The following is an 18759-nucleotide window of genomic DNA, read 5'->3' as shown; positions in this document are numbered from 1 at the left end:
TAATCTAAAATTATTCCCATGAAACTTTGTTAGTGGAATCATGCATGAGTTTTGCAATAAATTCCATATAAAGTGTAAACAAAGCCCTAAAACCCCTTTTTCAAGACACTAAGGACATATTTTCCTGAAATTCATTCCAGATAACGTCAAACAACTTTGACTAAAATATAAAAATAAAATTACAATTAAAACATGGATTCAAACAGTAAAGATCCCAGTACAGTGACATAACAACAAGTTGTAAAATTTTCATTTGCTACCATGAAAATCATGATAATACAAAAGATTATTGTCCGCTGATTGAGTGTCAGTATTGCTGTAATCCATGTGGGAGTCTTTCACTGATTTCTGTGGATTTTCAACCAAGCTGTTAGATTCATAATAAAGGAAACAGTCAAACTGGTGTATGAAACCATCATCACCCTCTAAATGAAGCATAAATCATAGGAGTTAATCAATTTAGACATTTAAAATTTCATCCTTGACCTGTTGTTCCTGCTACAGCATCTTTCACCCATAATTTGCTCATCGCTTGCTTCCATAACTGTAACCTCCAACTGGGAATCGCTACTTGCAAACTCCTCTTTTCTGTCTATCCAAAACTGCAGCCATAAATCAACTCTCCCTCTTCAATTCCTTTAAACAGCTCACTTTCTTGTGCTGCATCAAGTTGAAGTTCCTTGTCCTCACTTTCAAGGCTCTGCACCACTGACATGTCCTACTTTCCATCCAGCCCTCTGTCCTCAGCGTTCTTTTTATCTCCTTCACAAACCACATGTGCTTTTTAGTAGAATCCTTTATGCATGCAGCAGCCTACCATTCGTTCCTTTCAATCCCTCCGTAAACCTGCTTATTCTTAATCAAGAACATCAATCTGCACTCTTGCCTCATCTGTATCCACTGTTGTATCCGATTTTCCATCTCTACTGTGTGAGTTAGACTGTAAGCCACTTGCAAAGGAACCCCTGTTCCCGGAAGTGTTTGTAAAGCTTATAGTGAACAATATGGGTGCATTTGAGATGGTTACATTTGAGATGCCTTTTCAGTTGGTCATTAAATTTTTCATTCTTCGTTCTCAATACAAAGGTGATTTTTTATTAAATTTGAATAAAATCAGTTTAATCATTGGGGGGGGGGCAGATGGGAACGCCCATCCAATTTTAATTTCTGTGGTTGCATTCCTCAAAAATGACTGAAGCTAGGAACTTTGAACGTGGCATTTTTATAGTCCTCTATGAAGAAAAAGAAAATTCAGAAGGTTTATAAAACTATGAAAGTTTAACATGGGCACTTTTGTCCCTTAATTATCAAATTTTCTTTCTGTACTTTTATCTTTGTTATATAATCTGTATAATAAAATATACAGTTTAGTCAATGTAGGTGAGTTAATCCTGCAATATGGAGTCTCAATTTCACAAAATCAACACTGCATTAATGTTAGTTTTAAATACAAATAATAAAGAGCTAGATGGCCCCAAGGCCAATGGGAAAGTAGAAAGTAGAGAAACACCCTTGTGGAGTTTTTACCAGATTGTACTTTCAAGGATTTGGAGTTTGTGTGCTCTCCCCACCACAAACAGAACACATTGAGGCTTGATCCCCAAAATTTGTGGATCTAAGAGATCCACTGGAAATCCAGGTCTGCCCACATATAAATCCACCACAAGCAGCACCCTAATAATTTCCCACCCAGCTCTTTGGTAGCTTGGCTCTCCTCTCTTGCTGCTAACCTTGCGCAAATAGCCAAAAGAAATTCCAGTGTGGAATAGGCTCTACAGAAAAATTCATCCATGCTCTGGCTCAGTCCTGGTCCTTGTGGAGACTCCTTTGTAGGATTTCATTTAAAAAGGAGGACCAGTGCTTCAGAGGAAGCCAAACCACCATCCCTTTCCCTCTCCCCCTCTCCCTCAGACACATGGAGATCCATGCGTGGCTCTGTCAATTCAGTCTGAATGTGAAACATTACTAGATGCTGATGTAGAACAGTTATGTTTTGTTTTAATGAACATGTATAATCTTTGGGGAGTTTAAGTTTATTGTGTTTGTGAAGTAACATTTTGTATGGTTATCCTGAACTAGCTTCTGTTTCAGTTCTTTATCCCTTTCTGTTTTAAAATATATGTAATTTAAGTGAATGTGATTTCTGGACAATGGTAGGGTATAAAAAAACAGACTGGAAACTGAGCAACAAAACTACAAAGAGAATTTGAGATTGACAGTCAATCAGAATTACCAACTGAAATTCCCCTGTTCACACTTCAAGGTTAAAAGCATCCATGTTTTGGTAAACAAACTAAAAAATTCTTGACAAGGTCAAACGTTTGCTTCAAAAGCTATACATGGAAATGAGGAAACTCTTAAGAAGTTGGAAAATGAAACAACAGCGGTTGTATTCTGTCCTCAGTTGGCTTCAGCGGCTTAAGATATGAGCCTTTCTTAAAACTTGGAGGCTAGCATTGGAATTATATGCTTGTGTCAAGCAGGAGGGCTCCTACTCAGGGGAGTGGATTATACCTGAAAAAATGGTATAATCCCAGGTAAAGAAGATACAAATATTTTAATGTAGAACTGTACCCTGCAACTGACTGTTGTCATTTTTCATTATTTTACAATTATGCTATTAAAGTCTAAACTTTTGCTCTATATGTCAGGACATTTGCTTTTAATTAAATTACAAGTGAGTGCTACCAAAAGTTACACCCTGAATGTAGCAGAAATAGATGATATTATAATCACACCTGTCCTCGCCCCTCGTCACTCTGATGTACCTCTGTACTTTCCATTTTCACTGAGGACCAGAAACTGAAGTACTAATGAACCAGAAAGTCATTCACGAGAAGACTTGTTCTCAAAATATTGTGCTATGATTTTTAGACCAAAATAATTTGAAGAAGTTGAGATGTACAGTGTACTTTTAGATGCTTATCTCAATTATACAGGACCTCCAAACATTTTGAGGTTCATCTATGATTACATTGTTAGTGGAAAACTGGTCCCATAAATATTTCAGTACGTATTTTAAACAAAATTTGCTGGCTTCATATACTATTGACTTAAACTAATAACGTTTTAAAGGCATTTTGTGGGGAAAAAAGTCATTTGTTTTGGCCAAACCAAAATATCACATGACGCAACCATTGAAAATTTCCTTGCTAAACAACCTAAATCCTTCTGAATCTGGAAGAATTCAATTTTTGAACAGTAAATACTACTTGTAGTAAGTATTTCTATTACAAAAGGTTACCAAATGTATTAATGGGATCCAGAAAGATGTTTCAAAGTAGAGATCTAGCATATAATAAACAATATAAAAATTGTAAACTGGGCTTTTGAGACATTCCAAAATATAAATATGGATGCAGTTTAATTGAACTATGAAGATGCTGCTATTCATGCTTTTATTCAAAGGAGTAACAAGAAAAGAGATATGAGAGAAAGAAACAATGAAAATATGCTCAAAGAACAGCAAAACCCTGCAGGTTAGATGGCAATCAAGAATGAGTCTTCCTAACTGCACTTGTGAGACAAAGGGTCTCTTATTCTCAGGATGGTGAAGGTCGAAGAGAGTGTCCTAATTTTTTTTCAGGCCTCTAGAGAACACTATAGTTCATATTGCTCCTCAGAGTTTTCAGAGGATGATTCATGGGCTACATCTATTTTGGCGATTGGATACCTGTACAGAGCCATGTGTATGCTTATCCCATACCCACATCAGGTGTCCATATGTGCCATGCTGAACATAAATATATGTCCTGAACCTGGCTATACCCAGTATAGTACAGTGAACACCCGCCTATGCCAGACTCTCTGAAACTTCCTGGTATAGTTGTGAATTCCTGGTACTGGAGGACAATGAACTCCAACCAGACATTTATCAAGGCCTGGGTGTGCTTGGCAGACACAGGGCTGACAGACAGCTGCTCTCAGAGTATGTTCCTTGTTTATAAGTGCTGGTGAAAAGAGTCCAACAGAAAATTGGTGAAGTAGTCAGCACAGCTTGCTACTATGGGTGAGAACAGCAGGGACAGGGACCTTTATATTTCTGGGTAAAGGTCAGGCAGGAAAGGGTTCAGAGTGTTGTGGGAACAGGGTTGGAGGACTATTGAACTCAGTACCTGGGACATGCACCTTATCCTTGTCCACACTATAAATTGACACAGGTACAGGGCTATGCCACAGCCTGAAGCGTGTTCATCTCCATGCCCCTTAGGCTTGCTAATGTTCTTGCCCTGTACACACCCTGAAACCTGTGCTCCTGGGGTTTAGACGTGGTTGGTGAGGGGGGCTCTGGCACAACCATATGCTTGGACCTGTGTGCAGTCACCAGTGTAGATGCAGCCATGGAGTTGCATAGGTGTCAAAGGACAGGCAACAGTGAGCAAAGCAATGGAAAGTGAAAAACAGAATGCAGATTCAATATATAAATTGTGGGATTAGGATATAGATTTTACATCTGCTAAATTTCACTATGGCCCTGTCTTGATGGGCAAAAAGAATTTGTTTTTTTAATCGAAAAAGAACTAGATCAGTTCATGGAGGATAGATCCATCAATGGCTATAAGCCAGGATGGGCAGGGATGGTGTCCCTAGCAACTGGGAATGGACGACAGGGGGATGGATCACTTGATGGTTACCTGTTCTGTTCATTCCCTCTGGGACACCTGGCATTGGCCACTGTCAGAAGACAGGATACTGGGCTAGACGGACCTTTGGTCTGACCCAGTATGGCCACTTTTATGTTCTTATGTAATAATGTTAAGCTAATCAAGTTAACACACCCATCCTCCACCCCAGGCTACAACACAGCCACATAACATGGCTTCAAATGTGTTAGTTTACATCTTAACTTTTTAACATCTTTTTAATCATATTAACTTATTATTAAGCTAACTTGATTGAATAACCCACCCTTGTGCCCATCAAGACACCCAAAAATAGGACAATGATTTGGGATCTGAGAGTCACATTGGTAAACAACATCCTTAATCTTGATAGTGAAAGAATGAGAACTTGGTGTTTAATGTCTGGAGCCATTTACCTCTCCCCTCCAAGTACAAAACAACAACAAAAACCAAAAATAAAAACCTTGGTTCCAACAAATTAACTTTTATCACCACTTACCATCAAATTCTGCAAGCCTTCTAATATCTGCTCCAAGTTCTGAAGTAACTGGTAAAGCCTGACGTACTTTTAGGTTAGTCTCACTGTAAAATTAATAACATGACCTTTATATAAGACACTTTCCATAACCTTCCGGCCCTGCCTTCTCTCACCGACAGGAACCCATGTTCAGGACCATAGAATCTGACTTTGTGGACTAAGATAGCACATTTATAGAAAGACAGACATTCAGACAGCTCTTTCTAATGTTATTCTGGAAGAACACATTTTAATTTTTGTAACCGATTCTAAAACATAAGAAGGAGCTTCAGTTTTAATAAGTGCTGGCATCGTAATGAATGCACATCTGCATAACTATAAATTGTTTTGCTTCTTTGAACAGAGGACATCATAAATATGATTTAGTCAGAGCCCATCCAGTCATCATGCACAAATTACTAACTGCAATAGGAATGGCAGAGCAGTTACCAGCTGAAAGAGATTAACACCACGGCAAATTTTGATATTTGAGTTATGAAAAAAAAGGTTTTCATAAAAATGTAATAAACCCTAATTTTACAGTAGCTGAAACTGAACTGGGAAAAAGGGGAATTGGAGTCACCCTTTCTTAGGAGGTGGTTTGAGAGAGCTCCCTTTATGGCTAAATACTGATTTACTTACAGGGACCAAAATTTTCCAAACTTCAATCCCTAAAGCTAGGCACCTAAAGAAGTGGTTGCTGAGCAATCGCAGCTGCCACTGACTATACATTGAACTAATCTCCTTTAGAAAATAGGAAAAATGGGATACCCTGACAGAGGCCTTTCTTAAGAGTCCTAGATACAGTAACTCCTCACTTAATGTTGTAGTTATGTTCCTGAAAAATGCGACTTTAAGCGAAACAATGTTAAGCAAATCCAATTTCCCCATAAGAATTAATGTAAATAGGGGGGGTTAGGCTCCAGGGAAATTTTTTTTTTTGCCAGACAAAAGGCATTAGATACATTTTAAACAATTTTAAACAAACAATTTAATAGAGGTATTAAACAGGCTGGCAACCCCCCTATCAGCTCCCCTGGCAATCAGCTGGTTTGTGGTGTTCAGGAGACTGGGGAAGGAGCAAGGATGTGGCGCGCAGCCTTCCTCCTCCCTCCCCTGCCTCTTGAACCCTGCATACCAGCTGATTGCTGCGGGCAGGAGGCAGGGGAGGGAGGCTGTGCGCCGCGTACTCGCTCCTCTCCCCAGCCTCCTGAACGCCGCAAGACAGCTGATTGCCACGGGCAGGAGGCAAGGGGAGCAGGGGGAAGGTGCTGATCCATGGGGTCTGCTGGCAGGCAGGAGGCATAGGGGAACTGATGGGGGGCTGCCAGCTGTGGACAAAGCAGGCGGCCAAATGACGTTATAGCGGAGCATTGCACAACTTTAAACAAGCATGTTCTGTAATGGAGCAGGGACATAATATCGAAAGAACGTTAAGCGAGAGGACGTTAAGTGGGGAGTTACTGTATTCCAAATAAAGGGGTCTAGAACTTTGGATGAGTCCTCAACTGCTGCACTTTAAGGCAGGAAAAAGTAATGTTAAAGATCACATACTTTTCTAGAAAGAAGTGCAACGTCTCCTAAGTGAACACACTTGCATATGGTTGGTGGAACAGATATTGGCATATGTAACAATAATAAAATCAAAACAAATTAATGCCTCGATTTTTAGTGCAGGTTAAGCTATGTCCATGTTAAACTAGTACAGTATCTACAAATTTACCAGTATCTAAACCAATGATGTCAGTCATTCACCCCTTGAAAAAAATATATATTACTTTCTTCAAGTTAGAATATTAATTCTTTTAAAGAGGTGAAGTCTGACTTGCAAATATGTGGTTAAGGAAACTATTCCCAACAGTCTCTCTTGGTATTCAGAAACTCAGTATGAAAGGTTCATATAATTAGATATGCTATAAAGAATTTGTTAGAGTAGGTTTTTTTACTTTGGTTTTATTATGATGATTTTATATGTTTATATATCTATCTGTTATTCAGTTTTATACTTCATTACATTTTTTGGTCTTATGTAAGACTATTTATCTACATGAACTATCATTCACATCAGACTATTTAGGTTCTTATACTGTCATTTATCACCATGATATCTGAGTATATGGCACCAATGAGCACAAAGAAAAATGTGACTTCCTTAATTATTATTTGTTATTGGTTATTGGTTTCTAGTAGCACCCACATTGCAGTAGGTGCTGTATAAGCACCAAAGACATGAGCCCTGAACTTTGTGATGATCATCACATGAATGTATTTAAAACTGTTACTGCATTTGACAAGTACACCATTCACACGCTGTTCACCTGTAACTGGAGTTCTCCGAGACAGATTCTACACATTCCCACCCTTGGGATGTGCTAGCAGTGCAGCTCTGATGGTGCAATGCTTCACAACAGTGCCATTGGAGCTCTCTCACACCCCTCCTGCCCCTCCCCTCACTGTTCCTGAATGTTCTGACAGAGAGGCTATAAAACAGCGGCATGCTGCTCCAGCTGCTTCGGCTCCTTCCAATGACTCCTCAGGTCCATGGCTGTAATAAGGTCCCTGAGGAAGACAGACGGGGATTGCGAATGTGTGGAGTTCATATAAAAATACTGTGGCTAAAGGTGAGTTTTACTTTGAGTGGTCTCTACACATTTCCACTCTTGGGATAATCTGATAAGCAGTACTGTGAAATGAGGAAGGTGGGACATGGAGTCTTAATTAAACAATGATTGAAGTACTACTCTACAAAACTGCAGTTCGGACCTGGATGCTAAATCAATGGAGTTCAGTGAACGTGTACATACAGATCCAAGCTGCAGCTCTGCAGATTTCAACAATGGTGAAATATTTAAGGAACATCAAAGATATCACTAGTGTCTTAGTTTCTGAAGCAACTGGGGCTGATGCAGGCCTATCTTTATTCACAGAACAGAAATGATTGATATCAGAGGGTTTAGCCACCAGGGCCTTCTGCAATGGAAGGGCGTGGAATTGGTTTTGATGCTCCTTAGAGATTCTTGGGAGTAAAGGTGTGACGTTGCACCCCGTAATGCTTTATAGAAATATGCTTATGAATGTAAATATGACATGACATATGGAATATAAACAGGAGTACTTGTGGCACAAATGGAGTATGTTTCATGCTACATATGCCATGTAACATACTGAATGTATTCATCCCATTCATATGCATGTATCATTTTTATATCTGAAGTTATTAGCGTTGGCTCTATGCTCGTATTTAAAGTGTTTGCTGTAGGAAGCACCTAAGGCAAATCTGGTCAACATAGTGTGAAGGGGTTATTCAAGTAATTGGGAGTACGTGGCTAACAATGGACCTTGACAGATGCCAATCCACATCTGAGCTTTCCTGGGAACATTCAAACTAGCATGTGGACAATGGTGTCGGCCTGTAAAGAACTGAGTCATGCATGGACATGTGACTTGTCCATGTGACTCCAAAACTCCATCTTGTAGCTGTAATTCCACACAGAGGGAGAGAGGGGTTTCCATCCACAAGAAAGAGACTATATAAGCCCCACAGAAACCCCTCCATTTTGTCTTCAGCTGGCTCAAGAGATAGCCTCTCCACCCCAAAGGATGACTGAAAGAAACTGGAACAAAGGACAGTAACTACAGGGGTGTGAGTGATTTCTGGACCCAGACTAGAAGGAGGCTAGTCTGCCAAAGAGGCTTATTGGAACATCTCTGAAGGTGAGATATACCTGCATTTAGTTTCCTACTGTATTAGGCTTAGACTTGTGTGTTTTATTTTATTTTGTTTGGTAATTTACTTTGTTCTGTCTGTTATTACTTCGAATCACTTAAATCCTACTTTTCATATTTAATAAAATCACTTTTTACTTATTAATTTACCCAGAGTATGTATTAATACTTTGGGGGTAAAATGGATTTATACAGGGTAAAATTGATTTATTTAGGATTTGGATCCCATTGGGAGCTGGGTATAGGAGTGCTGGAGACAGGAGCACTTCTTAAGCTGTTTTCAGTTAAGCCTGCAGCTTGTGGGGGACGTGGTTCAGACTTGGATCTGTGATTGTAGCAAGCAAGCGTGTCTGGCTCAAACAAGGCAAGGTACTGAAGTCCCAAGCTGGCAGAAAAAACGGGCTCAGAGGTAGCCTAGGCACATCAGGTGGCAGTCCCAATTGGGTTTCTGTGATGCAACCCGTCACAAAAGCTTCTACATATTACGCACCAAGAAGGTGCGTGTCCTTTTCCTAAGTATGCTAGATACCTTCCATCTTTCCCAACTCTGGCCATCAGAGGTGGGAAAGATGGAAGGATAAAATCCTAGCCATTTTCCTTTTGGAACCACCTTAGGATCCATGAGACTGCACTGGGGTGCAGAACCTAGAGGAGCCTCAATAAATAAAAATAAAAGAAAGAATTCAAATAAAATAATACAATATGAAGACTAAACTCACTCCAAAACTAACCAAGAACTAAAACTATCCAATGGCACTGTTGATTGAAGAAGTGGATCCAGGGAGGATCCAGTCTCCGCAACCACAATGGGAAGGAACAGAAGAAACTGGAGTGTCACACCTTCATTTATATCCTTACCCTCAACATTCAGGAATAGCAAGAGGAGGGGTAGAAAGGGTGCAAAAGTGTTCCAATTTCCCTGCTATTAAGTGTAAAACTGTCAGAGCTGCACTACAAGCATGTCCCAAGAGTGGGACTATGTAGCGGCACTTGAAGAACAACATTAGGAATAAAATATATCTGTGATCAATAGCTGGTGTCCACATGCCATACACACATAAATAATATATTTTTAAATGTATTATGTTATTCTGTTAACTACTCTAACAGATTAAACTTACCCATCAAGCTCAGCTGTTTCAATGTAACAGAGACCATGTGGTTCACTGCTAGACAGAAGTAATAAATCAGCCTGTAAAAAAAAAAAGTGATGTTAAATATATTCTGTCATCTCAAAAAGGATTGAGAAAAGGCTCATATAAGATACAAAAAAAGTTCCAAGATACACCACCATGTTCTCTGTAATTTTTCTTATCTAGATATATAGCACAAATACTTCTTTAAAATTCTCAATGTCTGAAACAAATTTTATTTTTTCCCCTAAATTATCAAACAGAGAAAACATACAAACAGACTTTATGGACCAGTCCCTCACCTGGTGTAAATTGGCATAGCTCCAATGACTTCAATAAATCCATGAGGTGGCTTAATTGACTTTTTTTTACATAAGGTCCAGATCTTTAGACAGTGTAAATCAGTGTACTTCCATTGAAATTAGATGATAATCTGGTCTAAAATTTGTAAAATTGAGTATTTTCATATTTAAAATGGTTCCCATTCATGAACATTAAGGTTTTGCAATGAAAAATTCCTGCAGGATTTTGGGTACAGGTGATTCAGCATACCATTCATGCATAGTGCCTTCACTACCAGATAGGATTAGAAAAAGTTATTGCTGTGTTGGTGATGCCAGTACTTCACATCATAAGAAGTGTCCCCACTTTTACTTGACAGATCATAGTTTTTTTGAAGGAGAATTTATAATATAATAGACCTTGACAGGATGAGCTGTAAATACACTTTTAAGCCCTTATTTTACATAGGCACAAAGGAGTAAGTGAAGAGTGGTTTTCTATACATGTAAATAAAACTTTAAACATTACTCAGATGTATATTTGTGTTTGATTACAATACCGTCCTCCTGAGAAAAGTATTTTAAGTTACATAGCGTCAAAGTAAGGGCTTGTCTGTGGGGTCGATCTAAGATACGCAACTTCAGCTACGTGAATAGCGTAGCTGAATTCGGCGTACTTAGATCTACTTACTGCAGTGTCTTCACTGCGGTAAGTAGACGGCTGACACTCTCCCATCAAAACCGCTTGTGCTCCTCATTCTGGTAGAGTACCGAAGTCGATGGGAGAGCGCTAAGCGGTCGATTTATTGAGTCTATACTAGACACGATTAATCGACCCCCACTGGATCGATCACTGCCCGCCGATCCGGCCGGTAGTGTAGACAAGCCCTCATTTCCAAAGGGGGTGGCAATGCATGTGGGAAACAAGGGACAACAGCCACACAATACACACAGAAAGATAGAGAGAGGCAAGTATTTGTTACCATTTTATTTCTCTGTGACATGTACTATGAAAGAAAATATCAGAACTACTTACAGCTACAAATGTATTATTCGCCAGTTTAATGATGTCACCTGGTCTTACATTCATCCATTTTTCATTCTGTAATCTATGAAAGATAAAACGCACACACATACACACTTATTTTTTTCTAGAAATATGTTTAGTGAGAGATAGTAATTTACACTTGTACTCTTAAGGTCATTTACAAGGTATTAAATATGCACTATTACACTACAAAATCAATGCTCAGGGTGCCTTACTCAAAATAAACACTATGTTCCATTATTAACAAATCATCTGTATGACAAACTACTGACTACTATTCATTTTAAAATTATTTCTGTTCGTGATAACATTAGTAAAGACTTTTATTCAGTAAGATCCCTACCAGATTCCTGTATACTAGAAGGATCTTTGTCATAATCATTGCACATATGACTGGAGAGCAGGAAACAGAGATGGAGAAGGGAAACGAAAACATGAAGCAGCAAAGTGGGGAGGAAGATTTAGATGTATGAGATAAGACATGGAAAAGAGAAGGAAAGAAAATAATGAGAACAAAGAAAACAGAAGAAAAAATGAAATAGCAAGCTGTTTTCAAGCTTGCTTGAACAAGTATTCATTGTTCCTAACATTTGAAAAACTCTTCCATGTTTGCACTGGCTAATTCAAATGCATTATAAATAAATTCATGGTCCATTATGGTCAATTTCATGGTCATAGGATTTTAAAAGTCATAAATTGCATTATTTCAGATATTTAAATCTGAAATTTCATGGTGTTGTAACTCTAGGGGTCCTCTGAAGGCAGCAGCGCAGAAGTAAACATGGCACGGTATGGTATTGCCACTCTTACTTCTGCGTTGCTGCTGGTGGGGCGCTGCTTCAGAGCTGGGCGCCTGGCCAGCAGCCTCCACTCTCCGAAGGCAGTGCAGAAGTAAGGGTGGCAAGAACATTGGGACCCCCAGTTTGAGAAACTCTGTTCTCCCCCGTGAAATCTGTATAGTATAGGGTAAAAGTTCACAAGAGACCAGATTTCACAGGGGAGACCAGATTTCACAGTCCATGGTATGTTTTTCACAGCCATGAATTTGGTAGGGCCCTAATTATAATGCAGCAAAGGTTCTGCAATTATTAGATATTGCCTTGAATCGGAAGGGCAGAAATAAATGGGGCCCTATTGACATTTTTGCAAGGATTCCCCAAAACTGTAGCGAGCCAGAGGGAAAGCAGACCATGTGCATCAATGTAACTTTCAGATGTTTTTGTATAAAATTCACTAAGATGTCAGAGAGCTTGTGTCCTATTGCAATGAAGCATTAATAAAGTACTTCTCTGTAGTGATAATATAGCAGTACTGACCGATTCCAGTCAAGTTCAGAATAAAGATGGGTTATTACAAGGTAGTAATAAAGGTTGGTTTTATTTTTAGCTAAAAAAAATCTAATTTACTTGTCTTATAGGCTGGAAAACAGTTTAAATATTTATACAACTGTGAAATATGCCCTGCACTATCAGCATGCTAGGTCATTTGGCTTAGACATTCGAAGAACTTCTCTTTAATACTGATCCAAGTACATGTTGTTCTGGAAAGTTTTCAATAGCAGCATTTTCATCTAGAGCCAGAATTCACTCGTTTTCAAGCTCTCTTCTCCTCTGTACTTTATCTTAAGTGGGGAAATGTATGTTAGTTGCAGCACATTTAACTTAATTTTATTTAGTTTTTCAGGTGCACTTATATATTTGGATAATCTTTAAAGGAAACAGTTGTAGGGAATGTAATTTATTTGCAATATTGTTTCTCATGCTAATTTGTAGGACAAAATTTGAGGGAAAATTTAATTGATAAAGAGAGAAGTTTTAGTCATCATTTATAGTCCAAATGGGTCCTTACACCCGAGTTTCATGATACTTTGTATCCCAAACTAGAGGCAAATATCATAGTTTGGGCCCAACTCTAATTGACATTAGTAATCTGTTGTTAATCTAGTCATTATAAAATCTGTTTAAAGAACGTTAATCCCAGCAAGAGCTGGAAGTGCTGGAGAGTTAGTGCTCTGCTCAGAGATAAAGCATAACCTTGCTCTTCAAATGATCTCTAACAGGCAACTCAGAACTGCAGCCAGTCCTCCCCCAGCAGAGAGACAAGTCACCATGACATTTGAGGGCTAAGGATTCAAGAGGAATCCAGGAAACCACTAAGCAAACGCACTTACTAATATTAACATTAGCCTCTTACACATATTGAAAAAGTCAGAAAATCCAAAGCTATGGCTCATGCTTTGCCCTGAAATCATTCTGTTCTGGAGGGATAAGAGTGGGGAGCTCACATCATCCTGAAATACGGGGCAGCCTCAGGCTCAATCATGAATTTTTTGGCTTTTAACAGCGCTGCAACTATGCTATTTAAATATGATTTTTAAACAGTAAAACATCCCCAGGGGATGTTCAGGCTTGGGGTTTTTTGTGTGTTTTTAAAGGAACTTTTTTTCTGAAAGGTTTTTAGCAGTGTAGTGCGAGCCCGGTGAGCTTGAATCTGTAGACCCAGGCTCTGAGATTTGCTGCCATAGGTTTTAAAATACAGTGTAGATGTACTCTAATTAGCCTTCCCTGAAAGCAGTCTCTACTGGCTCTACATAGGTCAACATGGAAGGTGGAATGGAGGATTAAAATGAGGCCGTGAGATCTCCAACTATGTAGATCCAGTCATTGTAACAGATTGTGCAAACAATGAAGAAGAGCAATCCAAAGGTTCCACTGTAGCCCTGCATCTTGGCCAGATTTGAGTGTTAATTCCCCTCTCCAAAACCTGTACATTTTATATCTCAATTTATTTGGAGTGGTGACTTCATGCATCTCCAATTAATATTTCATAAAGCAGTATATATTATGTTTAATTTTAAATCAAGAAACTCAACACATTTCACCCACAAAGACAAATTACTCTGGCTTTATGCAGGGGCCATAAAATTTAGTCCAGTCATTTTAAAAATTAATTTACATACCCAACCACACCCAAAGCCATCACTCTGCCCTGTTGGATCACTGCAATATGTTGTTGTGCTATGCTTTAAATGTGTATGCAACTGAAGGCTGACAGCTCCAAAAGAGTTGATGATCCCTTTTAGTTACATAAGCAGAATGTGCTACATTGTGTGTAGAAAAAAAAATCCTTCAGACAACATCTGAAAACTATATACTAAACAACAGATACCAGTTTGGACCTAGATTGTCTTGGACATTTTGATTAGCTCACTTTACACATCAGAAAAAAAATATTAAGCTGCACTAGTTGGAAAGGGAGAAGAGACAGAACATTTAGGGTGGGAGTTTCAAATGAGTTAAGGGAGTTAAGTATTAGAGGGGTAGCCGTGTTAGTCTGGATCTGTAAAAAGCAACAGAGAGTCCTGTGGCACCTTTAAGACTAATAGATGTATTGGAGCATAAGCTTTCGTGGGTGAATACCCACTTTGTCAGACGGGACTCTCTGTTGCTTTTTAAGGGAGTTAGTTACCCAACTCCCACTGAATGCCAATGGGAGCTGGAAGCATAAACCCCATAGAATCTATAGAAAATCCCAGCCTAAATTGATTTCAAAATGGGGAGAGATTGAGAGAGAAACACACAGTGAGAATGAAAAAGATAATGCATCAGAGCACATGAACTGCTTTGGAGCTCTGTGTCTATTAACGCTTTTAAATTTTGCTTTTTTACTTTTCTGTAATGTCCTCAATGAGTTCAGGGAGTACAGAGTTCAAATCATGATTCTGTGGATAGATATTATCCCAATTAAAATGTCAAAAGACTGAGGAACAAAATGCTCACTATTCTGATATTTCTACTCCTTTTCAAAATTCAGCTCTGCCTAACAGGTCACCTCATGACACATTGAATCTTGTTCCACTCCCACATAAGGAAACCATAAGGATTCACTGGAGCCCCGTGGATTCACTGTACGTGCATTACAGTGACTCCAGTAGAAGCCAGGCTTGCAAATACAGCCATTCATTTACATACCCAACCACACCCAAATGAATACAGAGAGATTTGGACAGGGCTCAAAATGCTTCTGGCATTTTTGCCACCATTTTGTGGCGAGGGCTGCTAGAACTGCACCTGTAATGGGGCTCCCAGATGTCCTGGTACCAATTTGGGCAGTCTGATGAGCGTACCAGTTTGTTTTGTTTTTGTGGAATTCTCTAGTGTAGACGAGATTTAATTTCATCTCTGGAAAGTGCCACGGTGAAATATATAAATGAAGGATTATGATGATAGAGCAAAATACAATTTAAACATCAGGATATTGGTGGCAACATATCTAGTGCTTTTTGTATGAACCGCCACTTTAGCATTTTCCATTAGCATTTGACGTAACAAAATCCCACTTCTTGGGGCTCAAGTATTAAAAAGCATCTTAGGTTAAAGATCACCTTTTACCGAAGTCTGAGTTTTCACTTAACAGTTACAATTTCTTGTTCTGAAGACACATTTGTGAATTAGTTCTCCTTGCAGAGACCATACTTCAGAGTATATAAAATGTGTAACATGGAACAACAGTACCTATACTTTAAAAACACCAGTACAGAATAAACCGTACTCCCTCCGGAAGGGAATAACCTGACCTGCTGTGGTACCAATACACAAGACAGCATTAGATTAGCCATTCAGATGCCCCTAGTGGGGCTCTTAACCAATCAGTCTGTACTAGAGATGGTCAAGAGAGAGCAGAATGTTGAATTTGGAAAAAAAACTAATTATGCAGCTCAGCAACTAATACGATGTTATGTGCAATGCAAAAAAACAAAATAACAATGTTTCTCCAGGGGTTGGTCTGGTATGGTTAAGTATCCAGCATTGCTTGGGTAAAAAATGTAAGTTGTAAATATCCATTTAGACACAAGCAAATCTGGTCATAGGCACATGCAATACAAGCAACTGTTTGGTCCCTATACTTCTGTACTCCCTCTAAATCCCCCATATTTGTGTGCTGATTTAGCAATTCACAGGGTGACCCACTCTCCACTCCAGAAGCCGGTCTGACAGTTGGAGGAAATTTACTGCCAAATGGGATTGGAGTGGAGGAAATCCACTGCTGAATCCTCCCCACGCCTCTGCCCTTCTCAGATAGCTTGGGGCCCCACCAATCATAAAACTATCCCTGATCAGAATTGCATCTAACAAGAAGAGTCTCTCCCTACTCAGGTAAGGCAATAGATTCATAAACAAGTAGTTGCCAAACATTACCTGAAACTATTTTCATGCTATGCTGTTAGGGAAAATTGTGTGAACTAGGCATCTACCTAGTTTTCTATCAGTTTTCTTTAGTTGCCTCTTCTGTTAATAAGGATATCAACTGTAAATATGTAGCACCAACTTACTAGAAGGCTTCCAACTTCATTGATGTTTTTTATGAATTCCTGTTTGATAACATCCACTCCTTTCTGGGGAGGCAGCATTGTATCAACAATGCATTATCTTGATTCCACTTGTACATAATATGCAGTCATTCAAAGAACAACTGCACACAATAGCTTAATTTAACAGAGGATCAGGGCTCCAACAAGTCTAATACTAAATATTTTAAGCTTTGCACAAACATTTATATGCAAGTCTTATACAATGGGACAACCAGGTCTGGAAGAGCAAAACAAACGGCCTGAAATGTATTGATTAAACTGCTGCCTTTTGAAACAGGCCATAGTTCTATGGACTGAAAGTTTATCCATCCCGGGGGAAGGGGCTTTCTTTTTATTGCTATTTTTAACAGGAACTCAGTGCTATTCAATGGAATTCATACTAGACATACTACGCAGGGGAGCAAAACATCCCTTCGCCCACATTGTCCACTGATCACTCCCTGCCCATTGCATCTCTACTTGTTTCTATTATCACTGGGATTATTCTCTCTTTTTGTTTGCTCTTGTACTGCAACTCTTCCAAGTCTATGTTACAGTCCTTCCATTTGTTACATTCGATTGCTTGAGATTTATTTATTGGTAACTATTTTTGCCATTTGAGACATTTTTGTTCTGTGACTGCTTTACATTAATACATTATTTACTATTCAAAAGTCTGCTTAAACAAATGAGCGATCAGAAAATAGCTGGTCTTTAATATCTTCAGAATATATGTTATTTATTTAAAAATAATCAAAACCAAAACAATTCAATTTTAAAGAAAAATCTTCACAGACTAATTCCAGAAAAACAAATATTCTGCCTCAGTGGAACCTCAAACTGGCCTAGCCCTCAGGAAATCAGATTGGGGACCTATGGTTTTATTTATGAAAGTCATTTACAGTCAAGGAACTCAATATTTCATCTTACTGTGAGTTGATTTGGCAAACCTTCTGTAAAGTTAATGTTTTGGCACCATGGATTGCTTTGCCTACATGTTATAACCACAAAACAAGCAAGAAATAACTACACCCAAGAAGGATAGAAACAGAGAAAGAAGAAAGACTGTTGCCACCGTGCTCCGTTTCAAAAATAACTTCATCATAGCTGACCATGAGCATTTCTCCCAGAGATGATGCTTATACTGTACATTCTAATAAAAAGAATTAGAAGTATCTCTAATAGAATCACCTAGTGACTACCAGCAATGATACAGTTCATATTTTCACTAGCTCCATATAAATTAAATGAAAACGTTACTGTGCCTAGTTCTCAAATCATGTCCTTGTTTACAGTAGCGGTGTGGCATCCATTATACTTCAAAGCAGTGGTCACCAACCCATCAATCACAATCAGCTGGTTGATCCTGAAGCCTCTGCCAGTCAATCACGATCTCCAGGCTGCTAAAAGTCCAGCGGCACAGTGGGGCTCAGGCAGGCTGCCTGCCTCCCAGGGCCCCACGCCACTTCCGGAAGCGACTGGCTGCTGGCACATCTCTGCAGCCCCTGGGCGGGGGTGGGAGGCAGCTCTGCTTGCTGCCCCCGCCCCAGCACCGTCCCTGCAGCTCCCATTAGCTGGGAACCAGCCAATCGGAGCTGCAGGGGCGCCGCTTGTGGGCGTGCCACTTGTGGGCGCAGGCAGCCCATGGAGACATGCTGCCCCCCTTCCTCCAAGGGCCGCAGAGATGTGCCAGCAGCTGGCCACTTCCGGGAACAGCGTGGGGCCACAGCAGGCAGGCAGCCTGCCTGAGCCCTGCTGTGCTGCTGGCCAGAAGCCGCCTGTGTAAGCGCCTCCCGGCTGTAGCCTACACTCCTCACCCCCTCCTGCACGGCAACCCCCTGCACTGAACCCCCTCCTGCACCAAATTCCCTCCCAGAGCCCACACCCGTCACCCTCTCCTGCACCCCAACACTCTGCCCCAGCCTGGAGCCCCCTCCTGCACCCAAACTCTCTCCCAGAGCTTGCACCCCTCACTCCTGCACCCCAACCCCCTGCCCCAGGCTCAGCCCGGAGCCTCCTCCCACACTCTGAACCCCTTGGCCCCAGCCTAGAGCCTGCACCCCCTCCCACACTCCAACCCCC

The 18759-nt window shown here is 40.0% G+C and overlaps 1 protein-coding gene across 1 annotated transcript in view; it reads right to left on the bottom strand.

Annotated features, from left to right (window-relative positions):
- The window catches only part of ATP8B4 (ATPase phospholipid transporting 8B4 (putative)), a 170594-nt gene that overhangs the window by 75339 nt on the left and 76496 nt on the right, over positions 1–18759 (bottom strand). The window contains 3 exon segments of the mRNA XM_054043060.1: positions 5122–5204; positions 9987–10057; positions 11316–11388. Of these exon segments, the coding sequence (XP_053899035.1) occupies positions 5122–5204; positions 9987–10057; positions 11316–11388 (227 nt within the window).

Source organism: Malaclemys terrapin, chromosome 10 (assembly GCF_027887155.1).
Source record: "Malaclemys terrapin pileata isolate rMalTer1 chromosome 10, rMalTer1.hap1, whole genome shotgun sequence".
NCBI classification, from domain to species: domain Eukaryota; kingdom Metazoa; phylum Chordata; order Testudines; family Emydidae; genus Malaclemys; species Malaclemys terrapin.
Note: the sequence above shows the minus strand (reverse complement) of the source record. Positions and strands in the feature narration are given on the sequence as shown.